General features: G+C 48.1%; 3 protein-coding genes across 4 annotated transcripts; 1 reads left to right on the top strand and 2 right to left on the bottom strand.

The window, feature by feature from the left end:
* Positions 1-834: 834 nt before the first annotated feature.
* BCL2L15 (BCL2 like 15) lies at positions 835-5002 on the bottom strand. Its single transcript, XM_082778211.1, has 4 exons — positions 4856-5002; positions 2670-2812; positions 1632-1847; positions 835-1110 (listed from the first exon to the last, which is right to left on the bottom strand). Exons 1-4 carry the CDS (start codon positions 4959-4961, stop codon positions 1093-1095), a joined length of 483 nt encoding a protein of 160 aa, XP_082634337.1. The 5' UTR covers positions 4962-5002; the 3' UTR covers positions 835-1092.
* A 738-nt stretch (positions 5003-5740) lies between these two features.
* Positions 5741-12852, bottom strand: AP4B1 (adaptor related protein complex 4 subunit beta 1). Of its 2 annotated transcripts, none has more exons than XM_082778408.1 (10): positions 12719-12852; positions 12393-12617; positions 12186-12316; positions 11946-12093; positions 10780-11276; positions 9961-10044; positions 8902-9005; positions 8481-8688; positions 7898-8182; positions 5741-7519 (listed from the first exon to the last, which is right to left on the bottom strand). In XM_082778408.1, the coding sequence occupies exons 2-10, from the start codon at positions 12611-12613 to the stop codon at positions 7092-7094; spliced, it is 2106 nt and encodes a 701-aa protein (XP_082634534.1). In that variant the 5' UTR covers positions 12614-12617; positions 12719-12852; the 3' UTR covers positions 5741-7091. The 2 variants fall into 2 exon arrangements, with proteins under 2 accessions (XP_082634534.1, XP_082634533.1); XM_082778407.1 differs by having other exon boundaries at positions 12714-12847.
* Positions 12825-15394, top strand: DCLRE1B (DNA cross-link repair 1B; the record flags this gene model as incomplete). Its single annotated transcript, XM_082778409.1, has 4 exons — positions 12825-13181; positions 13254-13401; positions 13464-13643; positions 13715-15394. The coding sequence occupies 4 exons, from the start codon at positions 12825-12827 to the stop codon at positions 14587-14589; spliced, it is 1560 nt and encodes a 519-aa protein (XP_082634535.1). The 3' UTR covers positions 14590-15394.
* Between the last annotated feature and the right edge of the window lie 3311 nt (positions 15395-18705).

Here is an 18705-nt window from a genome sequence, read left to right as displayed (position 1 = left end):
TACACATTCCCTCTTGTCACCTGGATTCAGACAATAACTGTCAGGTACACAGAGCAAAGAGATCAGGAACCAGGAAGCAAAACGGACAGATTCAGATGGAAAACCTGCTTCAGGTACCCCCATCACTTAACTTCGGCACACTTGGTGAATAGCATTCCATGTGCTGGTTCAGAGTCCAGCGCTGAGATTTGTGCTCCTTTCATGGGAAGAACAAGCATTGGATACCAAGTAATTAGATTGAGTATTTCTCTCCCTATTGAGGAAAAATAGATACAGAAACAGGCAACGAAGGAAGAGGAAAGTTACTTAAAAAGAGCAGCTGGCTCCGGCACCTCCTGGCGCTGCTCCTGCCTGTGCACAGGGCGTAGTGGCAGCCCAGCTCCGGTACCAACAGCAACTCCAATGCAAAGAGCTCCGGCATGTTCAGAAATGCAATGGTGCTTCAGCAGCACAAGATGCAAAGTGGTACCTGGGAAACTGCTAAATTACAATTGCTAATTCACCTCACCTACTGTCAGTGATACTTACTGGTACTCTAAAAAAACCCTACAGGACAAATTGGAAATGATTTAGAAGTGGGAAGTAGATACAAACTTCTCTGAGGCCATCCATTTTCTCTACTTGCATAGGTGGGGAAAACTAAATGAAATGAAAATAAATTGAAAACAACCACCTCAAAAAAAAAAAAAAAAAAAAAAAAAAAGTTATCACAACCTTAATCTTTTCAATATCTCACATTTTGTAGAGAAACTTCAGACTAGCTGTACCAAGTTTAGTTATAATCAGTAATTAGATCTGTTTATGGAAACGTTTTAAAGCAAATATTACCTGATGAGTCTGAAATTAGTACCGCAGCATTAAGCCTTTAACCTTTGAATAAGAGTGAAGCCCACTTTTATGAACACATTTAAGAGATACAAGAAGAAAAACAAATAATAACATTTATTGTTTTTTAGTTGTAGTGATATAGAATATCTTTTACACAGTTCTTATTTGTATGATTCTTCTGGCAATCTAAATAAATATCGAAGCAATTGTCCCACTTAAATCAATGAAATCCAAACTTTTTGGAAAGTAGTAAAACACTTCCTCTCAGTCGTCCAAGTTCTCCTGAAAACAAACAAACAAAAAACAATCCATGTGTATGTATTTTAGAGGAAGAATTTAAGGTAAGTTTAAAGGAGCTGGCAGGAAGGGAAAGATATGGGACAGCGAGACAGGCTTTGTGTCTTCCACTGTGACCCTCTCCCGGACTGATTTCACTGTTCCACAGAGAAAACGAACCAGGTGGTATCCATAGAGCTATGTCAACAGGAAAGTGCTTTTTGTTTGACTAATCCTTAATAGCTCCCAAGGCACTGAGATAAGGAATTAAATCCTGACACAGAGGAGCAGTTGGGAATTTTGATACTGACTTCAGTGAGTCTTCACCAAGGCATTTAGCAAAGCTGCGTTCTGACAGCTACAAGAGGAGCTGGCTGATGCATGGGTCAAGGAGGGGACACTGGGTGGCTGGGTGTCAGTGACCAGCCAAGATAGGCGCCAGGCTGAACACCGTGTGGGAAAGCTGAGAGCAACAAAGGGACAGAGCCAGAAACGCTCAAACATCACAGCGAACTTCGTGTGCTTACCCATCCTCCATGGGCCTCAATGTAGTTTTTCACTTGAGCATTTCCATTAATCACTGTTATGAGTTGACTGGGACGAAACATAGAGGGGACTTTCTTAAGAATATGCATCATCAGTTTCACAGAAACAGAGAGAAAAGCTCTCTCATAGACCATCTCAGGGTTCTGGTCACTCCAGCTTCTGCTGAGAGAATCCACAGCAGCCCCGAACTTCTCCATCTGCAAGCATCAAGAGGGCAGTCTGAGCTTCTCCTTTTTAAATGATCACTGGATAAGTGAGTCTTGGCTCAAAATCCAACATTCAATTGAATTACTGCATTTGTTTCTTCTACCCATGACTAAAGCAGGTGGGCCCCACAACTCCCTGGTGATATCCACACAGCATAGGACGCTCAGAGCAGGGCTCTCATTTGCTTCTGTCTTTACTGCAGCTTGTGCAAACTACAGCATCAGGAGGCACGTTTGAAGGACTGGGGAGGACAGCTGTAGCCAGAGCTGCAACAAACCTTCAGCTAGAACTACATGCAGCATTTGAACCAAAACCATACTGGCAGGAGATCTAAGACTTCAGGGCAAGCTCAAGCCAGACCACCTGGAGCACCTGGTCTTCTCCCATCACAGCCTTCCTCCTGCACACAGTATTTGCCCCTCATGAGTGCCAGGCTGCAGATTATCTACTGCAATGACAGACCAGCCCAGGCAGAGCCAGGGCTACTCAGGTGATAAAAAGCAGCTCTCTTGGAAGAGACAAGGAGAAAAGTTGTGAGAAATCACCCACCTGGAAAAAGGCAAAGGACTGAGCAGGTCCTACAGTCATTTGCTTAGCTTTTGTTCTGGTGGCTCATACACTGCCAGATAGACAGAAATGAGCAGAGGCAGGCTGCTGGCTATCATGTCCCTTTCCCTCAGACACCTCTGACTCCTACAGCATAAGTTGGTCTTCTCCCTAGGCTTTTGCTGTTCTCCAACACAGAAGGGCCTCCAGGTTGCCCTGCAGACAAAGAGCAGGCCCAGGGCCAGACAGGACAAGTTATCCTTTACCTTCCCTGTGAGTACTTCAGCAAGAGCCTGTGAGGAAACCCTTTCAAAATCCATGTTGCACTGGTCCCCGATCTGTCGCAGACGACTGGCAATAATAACTGGGTCAAAATCACTTGGAAGTTCTCCTGCAAATGGCACAGGCCCTAAAACAATGAGCAGAGAGAGAGTAGGGTAAAGGATTATGGCATAATGTATTACTAAAAGGCAGAGAAAAGGGGAGATTATAAACTTACAACCAAGCATATTTAACACATACTACATTCGCAAAGCTACCTTAAGAGAGCTAAGGTAGTTAGTGTCTCAAGCACTTGGGACAACAATGCAGAGTAAACCTGTGACAAGACACAATAGGATATCTAAAACCAACGTCCTTAGGAAATACTGTACTTGCCAGTCGTTCAAGTATTCATAGATTTAGAGGGATTTAATTGAGGTTCCACAGGCAGCTCCATACCATCGATTTGTCCAGGTCTCTCCTCTCACCATAGATGCTTTATGCCCAAGTTTTGCTGCAAAGACATCCCCAGGGCCTCTCTTTTACCTTTCCAGGTTTCAGGCAGCTCCTTCCCTCTGCGCTTCCAAAGGCAAGCAAGAAAAAGAGGGATGGAGAGCACCTAGTCTCTCCTTCCTTTGATTCCAGGGACACACTCCCATTGATCAGCTGGTAAAGTCCTGCTTAGATTCCCCCAGCACTGCTAGGCTGCAGATCATGGTGTATGGAGAGGCATCAGAGAATTTAGATATCAAACTCAATGTCTCTTCTGAGTAAGTGCAAATTGCAACGTTTCAAACTCACATAGCGATCTAAATTTGGGAAGGTTTTCAAAGGAACAGGAGACATACTTCACAAATTTCAAAATTTTATATAAAAACCATTAGTATGTCTCAGCTAAACAACTTATAGGGGGGTTACGTGTGGTGTTTTGTTTTGTTTTGTTTTGTTTTTTTTTCCCTCAGTTAAAGCATTTCTCCTTAAAAACACTGAGAAAAAAAAAAAAAAAGTCTATTTTTTAATATGTCTGAATATTCAGCCAGAAGGAGCTACCCATCACTGAAAATTTCAGCAAAAATATTTCCAAGTTTGACAAGACCATAAGGAACTGAAAGCAGGATCTTTCAAAATAGAGTAGTGAGCAACTTTATCTTCAGCATTGCTTCCTGACCCAGCCACCTTCTTCCCTCCCTCCTCTGCCCGCAGCCCCTGGCACGGCTGCCGCTGCCCCCCGGTTCTGTCCGGCTGCAGGCCCTCGGTGGGCATCGCACGGCGCTCAGGGAGCTGACAGCACCCGATCCACCAGAGGGAAACGAGCACCAGGCTGACTGGAGACTTTGTGGGCAAGACAACAGACACAGAGCTTCCATCGAAAACCTGTTGTTTAACCGGCAGTGTTTCTGTGAGGTGTGTGAAAGGCATATCACGATTGTCGCTACAATACAGTCCTTAAAAACTGTAAGATATTTTACAGAATAGGATTAATAAAGCCACACCTTGCACTTACGGTAAGGCCGTTACAGTAACCAGTGTACTTTAATCTTAAGCCAGGGAGACCTCTCTAGGGTTTTGCCGTTGTATAAAACACTCAATGGACTTCTGCACAGAGCTGAGTGGAGCAACGCTTCCTGTTCCTCTCCATGCCCTGGCTGAAAGTGACTGAAGTGGGAAGAGCAATGGTTATGCTGCCAGAGAGAATTTTCATGGCTGTGACAAGGAAATGTTTCGTGACACCATGCAAAGTCCAGCTCTCTGCAATGTTTAGCAGAGCAGCGGACTGCTGCCTCCACGCTCCTCCAAAAGGCTGGCCGGGTGCAACTTTCTGTCCTTCCCCATGGGAGCCCCAGCAGGCAGCGAGCTCACCGGACTGCTGGGAGCTGTGGGGCCCCCTGCCTGCCCTCGCCTGGGAGAAGCGCGGTCGTTCCTTATCAGAACCCCCCCCAAAACTTCCCTGGCCCAATAAATCAGGCTGCAGTTTGGCCTTCACGGGGTTCAGACAAGCCCACCCCACTCTAACTCTTCCCCAGAACAGAGCTAGCTCGGAGGTCATCACAGGTCTGTATTTTAAAAAGCCCAACAACCAGTGCCAAGTTACAATCTCCTTCCTTTAGCTGTTCGGTCACAACACTTCTCCAACATCTTCAGCAAACAAACAAGATTTTTCTCCCATTTCCCACCAAACTTTAGGTCTTACCTCCTGAATCTGTCTGCAGACATCGATTATCAATTTCATCGTCATGTAAGAGATCATAGTATAAGGCGTTCACAACGTGTTCCGTCTGTTCCTCAAACGTTGTCATTGCAGTTTTCTCCCAGCTATCTGAATGAAGCTGAAGGCAGGACCAGATGCCTCTGTAGCTGCTCCTCTTCTCAGGTGTCTGAATTTTAGCTTCCTTTTCCCCGTAACTGCACAAGCCCTTCCTTCTGGGAAGACTCCTCCCCAGAACAGCACAGCATGCAGATATTTGCTCTCTTAACTGTGATCATTCAAACTATGGGTGTGGTTTAGTTTCAAAATAAGCCATTAGCATGAAGATCAACTTAAATAAAGAACTACAAGAAGCCAAACAGTGCTCACCTGCTCATTCTTCAGGAAAGGTACCTGGACAAAAGGCTGGAAACTGGAAGTCCCTGTCCCAGACCGACACTAGATTCACACTAGCTACTGGTCAGGGAAGGACAGGTTACCAAGAAGCTATCATTTTTTTCCTGAAAACTGTGTAATATGAGTCCTGCAATGCACCTCCCATATGCACGTTGTATTCCTGTACTTATAGAAACTGGTAGCAGGAGCCCTGCTACAGTCAACTTCTTAACTAAATTTGAATTCACCCCTAGACGGCCCACCCATCACAGTAACTTTTCACACTAGACTGAAACAACTTATTGCACGCAATCTTTAAAGATAAAGAATCTTGAAAGCTTTGCTTCAAGGGAAGCTGAGGTACAAATCCTGTGTGAAACAAAGGCAGGATGGAGCGCAGTTATCTCAGGATCCACTGTAACCATCGGGCTTATGGTTAACCCACAGACTTCAGCCAAGAGACCAGCAAATAAGTACATCAGAAAGCAGTCACGAATGATTCATGTTTTTATTTGGAAAATCAAAAATAAAATCTAAAACCTGTTGTTTAACAGGGATGGCAGTGTTTCCGTGAGGTGTGTGAAAGGCGTATCACAATTATCGTTACAATACAGTCCTTAAAAACTGTAAGATATTTTACAGAATAGGATTAATAAAGCCACACCTTGCACTTACGGTAAGGCCATTACAGTAACCAGTGTACTTTAATCTTAAGCCAGGGAGACCTCTCTAGGGTTTTGCCGTTGTATAAAACACTCAATGGACTTCTGCACAGAGCTGAGTGGAGCAACGCTTCCTGTTCCTCTCCATGCCCTGGCTGAAAGTGACTGAAAGAACAATGGTTATGCTGCCAGAGAGGGTTTTCACGGCTGTGACAAGGAAATGTTTCATGACATCATGCAAAGTTCAGCTCTATGCAACTTTCAATAGAACAGAGGGACTGCTGTCATAGTAATTTCTGATTACTCTTTTATATAAATAAACTCTTTTATTCTTTTATAACTTTTTACTCTTTTAACTCTTTTATTCTTTTATTACAATATTCTTGGAAAAAAAAACACATTAGCTAATTAAAGTGGCCCAGCTACAGTAAGTGATACTTTCTTCTCAGAGAACACTTAGTAAGCTAAGCAAACAGAAAATAAAGCAAAGAGAAAGAAGGAAAGAGTTGGTGGAAAGAGACAGCCAGGCCCTGAGATCTCCAGGGATCATTTATTTTGCTTTCCTTAAATTGCAAGGAACACAAAAAGTATGTATATAAAAAAAAAAAAAAAAAAAAAAGAAAGAAAAAGTTCATACATTAAAAAGCTGGGGCAGTAGACATTTAGGCACAAAAAGGAAAGGGGGGGAGGGGTACAGAAATAAAGTCCAGTCTGGAAGTATAAGCCTGTACAAGACTGTGATCAGTACCTGGACATGACAGTTGTCCGACAGGAAACTAACAGAAGTAAGTCACAGTTACAAATCAAAATAAGGTTGAAATACAAACAATTCTGCAAATGACAGCAGCAAAAAGTAGAAAAATTAAGTCACAATATAATCAAAAAATGATTTTCCATACAGATTAATAATCTTAACAGCAATTCTTGAATTACTGGTGCAAGAACTGACAGCTGACTGAGGTTGTCAAAGTGATGCCAGGTACAAAACTCAATCTCGTTAACTCACACAAACCGCTACCCTCATACCGCATGTGGTTTCTGTGCATAACACTGCTCCGGGGAAAGGCTGATAACACTCCTACAGTTTAAAAGTAGGGAACGAGCATCAGGAACAGCAAATTGAAGCCAGAGAAGTAAACTCTGCCTGTGCCCTGAGCAAGCATCCCACTGGGAACAGAGATGAATCAGGATTTCAGCCCAGCAACTGCTCCCATGGCAGTCCTGAAAACGGACATGAAGGCTTGCAGCGCCTCAGGCTTTGCCTCACTCTGCTTCACTGAAACCTGCATCTCCGAATCTTCTGTCTCAAGCAATAGCTCTGTTAGGAAGAGACAACCAGTGTCATCCTGAGCGCTGAAATAAGCTTTCCACGGCTGGACACCAGCTTTGCTCATAGCAATAGTATGGATGTGGACAACATGAAAAGCAGTCTGTATGGTATCTGGATGAACAGTTCTGCCCCACGGCAGAGAGTGTTGGCAGCTAATGTCCAGGCTCAGCCAGGTCTTCTCAAACTGTTCTGCAGTCAGGTAAACATCAGGAATTAAGGTCAGGTTGCCTGTATCAGGATGAACCTCGAGGACTTCTTGATTCCCTTCAGAAATCAGAGACTCTGAAATGAAACCAAAAACATGTGAGATGCAGCATATATTGTGCTACTTACAGTTTCCCAAAGAACCTCTCAGGAGGCCATCAGAAGAAGAAGGTTGGAATTATGGCACCTTCTGCAGCGTCGGGACACCCCCCTGGGCAGCCTGCTCTAAGGAACCTGCTTTGGCGGGGGGATGGACCCGATGATCATTCAAGGTCCCTTCCAACCCCTACAATTCTGTGATTCTGTGATCTCCCTAGGCTAATGAGGTTGTGATCAGCCAGACACTGTACAAGATATTCAGAACACTAAACAGCACTCTCAAAGCACTGTGATAATTTTCACGAGAAATCCATGTATGAGGGAAATTGAAACCCAGACGTGGGTGAGGCTGGTTACCTGTGCCTCTGTTCCCAGAGTCGGTAAAAGGAGAAAAAGCGTAGCAGGATTCCACTGGCTGTTGAGCAGTGACAAGCGCCCAACGTGCTCTGCCATAAACAGGTACAAGAGTATTAAACTCAGAAACCCACGTATTCACTGGTTGTTCAGTTTGGTCTTCCAGGAGCCCCAAGGAGGGGTCAGACTTAGGGCTGCACAGGACCCGCTTCACTTCTTCCACACCGGACTGTAAGAGGCGATAGTAGAACAATCCACGGTCTCGTACTGCCATATCCTTCTCCTCCTCTGGGAATTGGATGAACGTAGTTTTAGGAGAGACAATTCTAGCATTCGGATTTCTCCAGAGTAACCCTTCATTACTAAACACAGATTCCCAGGGACAGAGCAGAAAACTGTTACACTCACCAACCAGGGACACGTAGCAGCCCCTTGCATAAAGCCACCTTACCTTGCCACCCTCAGTGGTCTCCTCACAGCCAGGATGCCATCACTGCATCCATGCTCTGAGGACACAGCAAAGCCAGGTCCTAAAAAGCCTGTACTACCACTGTAATGAAACACAATGCTGAAAATGGAAACCCACCTATGCAGTGATAGAGCAGTCTCCCTAGCATGTCCTGACATTCAGCAGGACGAGATAGGAAGAGTCGCACCAGTGCTGTCAGAAGCTCCATCTTTACTGCTGGAAACACCTCTGATTTCACGTTCTCCACAAAGTCCTCTAAAACATAGGGGGCGTTTGGTACTTTCTCACCATGTGCCCCCAGGAGCCAGATCAGTGCTTGCTTGCCCTGAAGGAACCACAGAAAGCACATACTATGCTTACCAGGACAGCAGTGCTGTTTACCAGAAAGTCAGCAGTGACATGGAATCAACTGACACGAGCACAAATCTTCTGAAGCTTTCTGATCCTCGTAATGCCAATCATAAGCCACACGAAACTCAAGGAGTTAGATTCCACCCATCCTCAACAGCTGCTAGCCCAAGGCATAAAGCCACCTTACCTCACTGTCCTGGATGGTGTCCTCACAGCTAGGCAGCGCCTGACACACTGCATCCGTGCACTGGGGACACAGCCAAACCAGGTCCCGAAAAGCCTGAACTACCGCTGCAATGAAACAAAACTCTCAGCATTCCCCAAGAATTACAAAACCATTAGGCAAAATAAATAAAATAAGATAAATAAAAAATGTATAAAACAGTCAAAAGACTGCAAAGTCTGAGCTAAAGAGTGCATTTCTCAGGACTGTTTTGAAACACCCTTCTTCAAAATCCCATGACATTGCTCTTGTCAGTGCAAAGTTAAACGAAGTCTAAAACAAAGTACTGAAACTTCAGATTGTTCCTCTGGCTGCCGGAAAGTAATCTCTCTTCTGGACATTCCCTGGGCTTTAAAAAGAGACTGACTCATGATGTCTCAGACATACAATGTTACAACAACAAATTGAAACTAACACCAATTCAAAACGTGTTTTGTGAACTTTAGGTCAATACTTTAAATGCTCTTGCACACTTACAAACTACAGCAACTACTAAGACCTAATTCAACAGACGACTTCAGGCATGCAACTTTGAAAGCAGAAAGCAAGAGCATTAAGATAAGGGGGGCAGAAATAGCACAGATATGAAGTTAGATTTGACAGCAGCAGAAGACAGAAGTCTGGGTAAAGCTGAATCAGACAGCAGAAGAGAAATCACAAAAGTTTAAAAGACACAGGCCAAGGATCCCCATTAGAAAGAATTCAAGATTAGAACTATTGACCAGCTAGGTCTTCACAAATAGCCACTAAAATGCCTCTGCTGAGTCCCTCAGTCCTTGGAGCCAACAGATGGCAGACAGAAGGGAGCCCGCATATCTTACCAGACCATCAATACAGCTATAACCATTTCCCAAGGAAGTGAAAAAAACATACCCGCACCCCACCAGGGAGACTTCCACCTGAAGATCCCAATTAAATTAAATGCCATATGCCTTCTAAAGACTCAAATTTTGGAATCACAAGCCCCAACAAGGCCATTTCCTTAAAGCATAAGCCATGTAAAAAAAACCTGCAGATGATTACCTGAGGTGATATGCTCCTGCTGAAACCCCAAGAGCTCTGTCAGAATCCCCATGCACTGTTCAGTGTACGTCCTAGCAATATTGCCTGCAGAGACACCAAAGAGCATAGAAGGCAACCAGTAAATCAGAGTGAAATAGGAAACGTGAGCCCAACTATTCATCACAAACTCATCTGAAAGAACTTATCCCTTTTCTATTTTGACGATACTTTCTGGAAGTGTAGTAAGATGAGCGCATATACCTAACATAAGGGATACATTCCTTTTTTGAAGAAAAAGGTTCCTTTTACCTCAGAAGAAGTCTGAACTTTTCTTAAACGTAACACGAGAAAAGCCTTTTAGCATCCCAGGCTTTCTCCTGAGGAACGCCATAAAACTTCTGTATTTTAAAGCTTGCAAAACCAAAACTAAACTGCCCCAAATCACCTCAACTCTGCCTCCATCACAACTCAAACAAGCCGGTATTATAGCAGCTCTACAGTTTCCATAAGACTCAACATTATAACACTCATTAATGGGATGAAAGGATTTCATTCAGTCCAGAGTTCATTTCTTTAGAGCTTCTCATAAGAGAGCAGACATCTGAAAAAGACTCAAAGACATTATACTCAGCCAGAAACAGTTCAATACCAGGACTTCTGAGAAAATCAACACCATCGTGGTTTAGAAACACCCATGAAACACTCCTGGGAAGGGTGATTTACTTAGGGCTTCAGAACAGATTAGCTATTCGGCATTTGCCTGGATATACTTCAGCAGAGAAAGGCGCACCTTAAAGATCTAGGGCTGCAGCTGCTTCTGAGGCAAGGCAGAGCTCTTACCTATAGCAGAGATCGCCCCCTGGGCAAGCTCTTCAGATATATCAGTGCAATACCCTTTCAGCTCCTCCAGCACTTGTAGCACATTTTCATCATTCACCAGCTCGCACAACACTTCCATCTTCTGGCATTTGATGTAGTGCGGTTCTGAATATGAGCAGAAGAACTTTTTGTAGTGGCTGCTAAAATGACCAGGGAGGCTACTGAGGATCTGGCGCACGTGACACAGTGCAGTGAAGCAGAGCTCCCTGCTCTCCGAAGTGCAGGCAGACAGCAGTGGTCCCTTTACTCTCACCAAAACATCTGCCTGCACATGTGGGTACTCCCTGGCTAGGACCAGGAAAAGCTTGGTGGCTGCCATCACGACGCTGGGGCTGCTGCTTTTAAGATATCCATCTAGTAAATTCAGAATGTCGAAAAGCTCCTCCTCAGAGCGGGGTCTGTAACGCAGCAGGAAGGCAAGCACCTCACTTTGCCCCCACTGATCTAGGTCGGCCATCCTGCCAAGAAAACAAACACAGTTTGCAGGAGTCAAGAAGTGCACGAAGATCCGTGCTGTGCAGAGTAGTGGCTGTAGCCTGCCAGTTGCTTGCATGCTCCATTCTAGATCAAATGCTGTATTTCAGAAGTAGACACCACAATTTTATCTCAAGACAATTGACCAATTTCTGATGTAGGCTTAAATTTGTACCAACTGCGCACTTTTGCTTGTGCTCTCAGCCAGAGAAACAAAGACAAGATCCCTGGACACAGCAATTATCTTGCTTTTGCTGTATCATATAGAATTATTTGCCAAAAAAAATATATATATATATCACTTCTTCAAGCAATAGATATCTAATGAATTAGACATCTTTCAGTTTGTTGGAAAAGATACACCAGAACACCCACGTCACAAATGTATTGCGTATGCTATCACGATTAAAAAAGATAAAACAATCACGTTAGCTTGCAATTCCTAACAAACCAGAAGCAAAGACTCCCCGGAAAAGCAGGGCATCTCAGATGTCTCTTAAGACCTTAGCACAAAACCTTTTTTAGGACAGGCAGCTCTGTCCTGGATCGCCTCTCCAGGTCTGACAGGGGCCCCGGGACACCCGCTCCGCCGGCGGACAAACGCCGGGCACCAGAGCGAGGCCCCCAGCACCGCGGCACGGCCGGGAACCAACCTGTTGAGGAGGTGATGGGCGATGGGTTTGTTGATGACGACTCCCCCCTCCTTCCGCAGGATCTCTTCCAGAGCCCTGAGGCAGTTCACCACGACGATGGGGTCCTGGTCTCGCAGCAGGCTGTACAGCTCGTTCACCAGGGCGCCGTCTGCAACCAGACCCAAAGGCTGCCCCCCGCCCCGACCCCGCGGGCACAGCGCCGTGTCCCCGCCGCACCCCCCCCCCCGGGACCCCACTCACCCACTTCGGCGTCGCCCTGCAGCTCGTGCACCTTGGCGCAGCCCAGCACCGCCGCCCGCCTCACGTAGGAGGCCGGGTCGCGCAGCCCGCTCAGCAGCGGCTGCCGCACGTACTCCTGAGCGCCGGGCACCCTGCGGGGACGGGGCGTCAGGGCCGGGGTGTACAGGGGGGGTGTGTGGGGTGGGGTTGGGGGGGGGGGCCGCGCACCTGAGGCTGCAGAGGCTGCGCAGCGCCAGGCCGCGCACGGCGGGGCTGGGGTCGGCGCAGTCCGTGCGCAGCGTGTTGACGGCCAGCAGCGCCAGGCGCGGCAGGCGCGGGGCGTGTGCGCGCACGTAGAGGTGCACCAGCTTCTTCTGCACCACGTCGGCCGCCGCGCCCGCCTTCACCATCTCGGCGAACAGCCCCGACACGTCCGCGCCCTGCGTCATGAGCCTGCGGCGGGCACGGGCACGGGGACAGGGACGGGGCCGTCAGCCGCCGGCCGCCCCCCGCCGGAGCCCCCCCACCCCGCCCCCGGCCGCCCCGCACCGGACGACGCGCAGGACGGCGGCGCGGTACCGCAGCGGGTCCGCCTGCACGTGCGGGTTGCCCAGCGCCCGGCGCAGGTCGCGCAGCGCCTCCTCGCCGCCCAGGTACGGCATGGCCGGGACGGGACGGGCCGGGACGGGCCGGGACGGGCAGGGCAACGCCACCCCTCACCGGCACCGGCACGGGCACCGCGCACGCGCCGCCCCCGCCCCGCCCCGTCCGCGCCTGCGCGGCGCCGCCCCCGGCACTCGGCGGGAAGCGGCGGGAGGCGGCGGCGCCATGGGCGGCAGGGTGCTGCCCGGCACCCCCATCGCCGTGGACTTCTGGAGCGTGCGGCGGGCGGGCGGCGCGCGGCTCTTCTTCCTGTCGCACATGCACGCGGACCACACGGCCGGGCTGTCCAGCACCTGGCGCCGGCCGCTCTACTGCTCGCCGCTCACCGCCCGCCTGCTGCACCACCGCCTGCAGGTAGGTGCGCGGGGCCCGGCCCCGCTGCGGCCCGGCCCGGCCCGGCCCCGTCACGGCTCCGCCCGCCCGCAGGTGCCGCGGTGCTGGATCCGGCCGCTGGAGGTGGGGCAGAGCCACGCGCTGGGCGAGGAGGTGACGGTGACGCTGCTGGACGCCAACCACTGCCCCGGCGCCGTCATGTTCCTCTTCGAGGGCGCTTTCGGCACCATCCTCTACACAGGTACGGGCCGGGCCCCCGCGGCCTCGCCACGCCTGCCGCGCCCTCACACCCCGCTCCCGCAGGGGATTTCCGCTACGCCGGCACCATGCAGGGTGAGCCAGTGCTGAGGGGCCGCCGCATCGACCGCCTGTACCTGGACACCACGCACTGCCGCCCGTGCCAGCCCCTGCCCTCGCGGAGCTGCGCCGCCCGCCAGGCCGCCCGCCTCATCCGCGCGCACCCGTCCCACCGCGTGGTGGTCGGTGAGTGCCGCCTCGACCACGCGCCGTCCCTCGCCACCCCGGCACGCGGCTCACGGTTTTCTCCCTCGCAGGTGTGTACAGCCTGGGGAAGGAGGCGCTGCTGGTGGAGCTGGCGGTGGAGTTCGGCACCTGGGTCGTGGTGAGCCCCTCGCGCCTGGAGGAGATGCGGCTGCTGGAGATGCCCAACGTGTTCACCGCCGAGGAGGGGGCCGGCTGGATCCGCGCGGTGGACGTCGCCGAGATCCGCCGGGACACCCTCGTCAGCTGGAACACGACGCATCCTACCATTGCTATCCTCCCCACCGGCAGGCCCGTGAAGATCACCCACCCCAACATCTTCCCCATCCCGTACTCAGATCACTCGTCCTTTTCAGAGTTGTGCGAGTTTGTGAAGTGGTTGAAACCCTGCTCGGTCATCCCACTTGTTAGGGACGACATGTGCCAGGCTTACTTTCAGAAATACCTAAGTTCTGACCACCAGGCACTTCCTGGCCTCAAAATCCCAAAGCCTGTGCAAGAGTCTTTGCAGCAGCAAAGCAAAACAAAGACACAGAGGACTGTGTGCCAGCAAGCTCTTTTCAAGAGACACTCTGTGTCCCAAGGAGTTGTCTATGAGTCCCCAGAAAAACATACTGAGGAGCCTGATGGGCCGAGGGGCATTAAGGTTCCTCAGCAGAACTTCTGTGCGTCAGCTTTCTGCTCCAAAGAAGGTTGTACTGGTTGTCACGTGTCCAAGGAAAAAGGGAAGGAAGAACAGAATGGAGAACAGTCAGGAGTAGCAATAGCAGCTGGCGCTGTTAGACAGTCGCCTGTTGCTGATGAGCACGTTCCAAGTGGGTTTGCAGAGTTGTATTTACTTGTTCCTTTAAATGTCTTAAAGCAGAATTCCTCACAGAAATTTGACAGGGTGGTAGAAGGTTTTCTTAGGAGGGGAGAAGCATCCTGAAAATTGCATGGTGCCTGCCAGGTCAAATGTAGCTGATAGCAGTGATTCTAACTTAATGCTGCATCCCATTTGTTGTGTTCACATTTCCCATCATGAGAGAGGAGCTCAGCTATGGGGCTTTACTGTCTTTACCTCTTATTAGAGGAGAAAGAAAACTAGCAATAGTTGTAGATTTTTTTTTGCTTATTTATTTTTATGTCTTTGTCTACATCTGTTGGGTACCCATGCTGTCTATGGGCAGCGTGGTCCCACTACATCTGTGCCTTTTACCTGCTTTTTGCGGTGGTTTACATGTGGCAAAAGATTTTGCCAGGCTGATACAAGTTGAGCAGCAGAGGGCGTGAGCTGCCTGCACTTTAAGTAATGGGTTTGTGTGTGATGAGAGAAGCAAGAAGGGGGGAAATCTAACAGTCCTGGAGATTCCTCTTTTCTGCGTACCTGTAATACCTCATTGACAATGAGCAATTCAAGGTGCATTACAAATATTATTTATTAGGGTACATTTTAAAAATTGGTGCTTAAAGAAATGTAGAAAATAAAATAAAATACATTTTGTAGAAAAATGTAGAAAAATAAAAATAATTTAAAGTGTCTTAAAGTCTGTTAATCGCTGTAATACCTCCAGCCAGCACTGCTTTTGCATCCTGCCAACTGCAGCTGGATGCAGTTCTGCTCTTCTGAAAGCACCACTTTCATATTAATTGTAAATAGCTTTTTCAGGTCACTGGCTGGCAAAAATAGGACTTGTGTGAATTCCTCTGCTCTGGACTTTCTGGAATGGATTGCTGTATCCTCTACAACCTCTGCACTCGAGCCTGCAAGCCTGAATTCTTCCTCTTGACAGCATAGCACTTCTGGTAACTGTTAGCATTCTGCTAGACCTGTTGCTTTCCCCGTCCGCTGCTTGTTCTTATCAGGCAATGCGATAGAAGATAACGAACCATCTGCTTACTGGTGTAAAACGTTAAGTCCTAGCAGCATTGTTTGGAAGGAATACTGTGGCTGAACAGCAAAATTGTCTCTGTTAGCTTAGAGACCGGGCACTGCAGCACTCAGGTCAACTGCAGGGAGCTGTAGTCTGAAGACACTGGTTATCTTTGCAGAACTGCACTAGCAACAGATTACAAACTGGCTCGCTGTGGGGTTTTGACAGCAACAGTGAAGTGGAACTGGTCACTAGGTGCTTTACTGGGAGTAACAAACTAATTTGTTATTCAGCTTTTCCAAACTGTCTCATTGCTTTCAACACAATGTTTCAAATGATTTCAAGACGATCGGAGCGTCTTCTGAATGTAGTGTCCTGTGAGGTCTTCCCAAGGCCAGTCAGCTAGATGGTTGAATTTCCTGAATCAAATCAGATGTTAAAAAAAAAAAAAAAAAAAAAAAAAGTTTGCTTTTTAAGAAAGCTAGGGCTTGTGAAAGGCAAAGATGCCTGTAGATGCAGCAGCCACACCTGTCTAAAAACAAGGCTGTCATGAACAGTAATCCTGATGACTGCCAGAGCGGGTATGTTTGCAAAGCTACTTGACAAACACGAGTCCTAACTCCTAACCCTGTGCCTTCCCAGGCGCTGTGACCTGATCACTAAATACAAGCAGTGCCTTTCGGTGGGGCTGCCTATTGCTCTGCCTGCCAGCCCCCGGATGGGATATTGGAAATGATGGAGCAGCGTTCTGTGTTTTACCATAGAAATATACTTCAAAAGCGGTAGCAAGGGCAGCTCAAACTTCTTGTGGTCTGTGCTTCCTGTTTCTTGGAGGCTTCTCTGTGGATTATTTGCCAGTCAAAATTAAACTGCAGAGCCCCAGCAGGTCAGCACGAGTTGAGGCACCTGCATCTTTTGTAACATCTGAGACTGACGGGGAATTAATTGCCTTATGTTTGAGGTTGTTGCTGTTGCTGGCTGCCTTGGAGACACAGGCTGTACTTTTGTGCTGTTGAAATGTAAGTAACTCGCTTGACAGGCAGGCGAGGGAAACACTGCCTGCACTCCCATATTCCACATCCCGCTCCCAGCGTGCAGCTTCTCCATTGCTCAGAACGAATACTTGCGTTCTGAGTCACTGCTCCATTTAGGTATGTTGCAAATGACCTCTGAGATCTCATGTGTTTTGCTGCTCGTGTTGCGTGGCATCCAGCCTTTCCTCTTTTTTATCAACCCTAAATAAAGCAGACAGCCTCCAGGTGAACCTCTGAGCAAAATGGAGTTGTCAATGTTAATCCTTTGCAGAGGCAACTGGTCATTAGAACACACAAACAAGTGAAAATTGCAAAGACTTCAGAGGCTGGGGATCCGCTCCCCATGTCTGAGCACTTAGTTAAAACTACGGAAGAAATGCTGGTTTCTGTTACTAGAGCATAAATGGTAACTGCTGCCGCTTCAGAAAGAAATTATCCAACTTGTATAGAACCAAAGTACTAAAGTCTCTGCAGATTTAAAAGGCAATCGAAGCAGGAGAGACTTTACCAACAGTCAGCATGTTGGAGATGCACAGCGTTTAAAATGCGTGAGGCATTTTAGTGTGCCAGACATATTTCCTCCTTTTAATCTTAGGTGTTGAAATACTTTTTTTGCGTGTATCGTCCTAAAATCCTGGAAAACCAAACACGGCCTAGTGGGAAAAACTGGTACTAGCAATGCATAACTCTAAGGTTTCTGAGAATCATTCAGCTTTCCCTGAAGTCTGTTAGTATCTAGCTGTCCTCTAGGTTTTGTTGTCTTTCATGCTTGCTTCCAAAATTTTCTTCTCTTCCTACCAGCAACCTAGCTCACATGGGAAGTGTTAGTGCAGCCAAGAGCCGGAGCGTCTGTCGTGCTGGTTCCAGCTCAGCTGCACAGAACTATGCCAACACTGCTACCAGAGGTGTGTTTTGCTCGCAGCAGTGACAAGGAGAAGCTGTAGCCAACTATTAGCTTGGCTATGGCATATCTGGGGCTGCGTGCTACAGTCATCCCTGCAGGAAAACTAAAATAGCATTCAGACCAAAGCCCTCCCAAATCTATATGCACAGAACGCGCTGGAGCTGTTTATCTCTGTCCAACAGTTGAGAACCAAACCCCAGTGGGATGAAACAACTCACCCAAGGCTTTACCGAGCCTACAGAGGAGCTAGGAACAGAGCTGAGTTCCCTTTGGCAAGTTTTCAAAAGTGTTTTAACAAGCTGTGATCAAACACTGGTGTGTCATGAGGGCAGGGCAGCCTTATGGTTCTGGGAGCAGGGCTGCCCGGCCGAGCTCCTTCCACGCAGTTGCCTGTGGAATTCCAAGTGCTGCACTGAAACAGGTGGTTTGGTTCTGACTTTCCTGTAACCAAGTAGAAAACCCCCTGAAGGTGTACCCTGCCTGTGCTATGGAGAGGAGGGAATGGACCCTGTTGGTTTAGGTTGCTGCCAAGCAACGCAAGTAAAACGTACTTTGTGTTCCACGGCAAACAAGCATGTAATGCAGGCTGGTAGGGAACACCCTAAAGCACTCTTCTCAGTGGTGTTTCTAACTCTGCTCCCCATAGTACAAGGCTAAAACACTTAGGGCAACTGCTACGCTGTGGACTTGCTTTGCATTTTTGCAGCACAGGTTCTCATTGCTATTTTTCTAGATAAAAAGAATTGTGTAACAGGGAGATCTTCACCAAGAAAACTAATTCAGAGAGCTTACAGAATTTCTTACACGGTATATTGTAGTGTTGGGCTCATGTCAAGCTAACTTGAAGCCTAAAATCTCTAGCTTTTTCTTTTTTGGACCCTTCTGAAAGAATAATAGAACGTGTAGAAAAGGCAAAGTCATTCTAATCGTCTGAGGTCCGTTCATATGAGCTGCTGTCTGCAGACGGGTATTTGATGTGCATTCACAATTCCTTCTGCTAAAATTTTGGTCTTTTGCTGAAGTTTCTCCAGTTTCCCTACCGTCACGTTGCACTTGGCCGAGTGCCTGCCTCAGCACAAGCAGCCATGGGTGTGCAGCAACTTGTTTGGGACAAACCTTACTTGACTGCGAGCCTGTTGGCCCAGGCTTGGGGAGCTTGGGACTCTGTGAGCAGGTGCCTGGGGAGATAAGGACGTTATTTTAACTTGGTATGTGTGTGCCACTTGTGACAGACATGCAGTGCAGGGTGCTGT

Source organism: Aythya marila, assembly GCF_965140915.1.
Source record: "Aythya marila genome assembly, chromosome: 24".
Classification (NCBI taxonomy): Eukaryota; Metazoa; Chordata; class Aves; order Anseriformes; family Anatidae; genus Aythya; species Aythya marila.
The sequence above is the reverse complement of the archived record's forward strand: the minus strand, read 5'-3'. Positions and strand labels throughout refer to the sequence as shown.

Bases quoted from the DNA above. Each gene is read 5' to 3' on its own strand.
- AP4B1 (XM_082778407.1), bottom strand. From the start codon at position 12,826: ATGCCGTACCTGGGCGGCGAGGAGGCGCTGCGCGACCTGCGCCGGGCG. The intron at 12,618-12,713 runs GTGCGGGGCGGC...TGCCCGCCGCAG, and splicing joins GCCGTCCTGCGCGTCGTCCG to GCTCATGACGCAGGGCGCGG. The intron at 11,277-11,945 runs GTTGGTTCCCGG...TTTTCTTGGCAG, and splicing joins GCCCATCACCTCCTCAACAG to GATGGCCGACCTAGATCAGT.
- BCL2L15 (XM_082778211.1), bottom strand. From the start codon at position 4,961: ATGACAACGTTTGAGGAACAGACGGAACACGTTGTGAACGCCTTATAC. The intron at 2,813-4,855 runs GTAAGACCTAAA...TCATTGTTTTAG, and splicing joins TCTGCAGACAGATTCAGGAG to GGCCTGTGCCATTTGCAGGA. The intron at 1,848-2,669 runs GTAAAGGATAAC...TGATGCTTGCAG, and splicing joins CTGAAGTACTCACAGGGAAG to ATGGAGAAGTTCGGGGCTGC.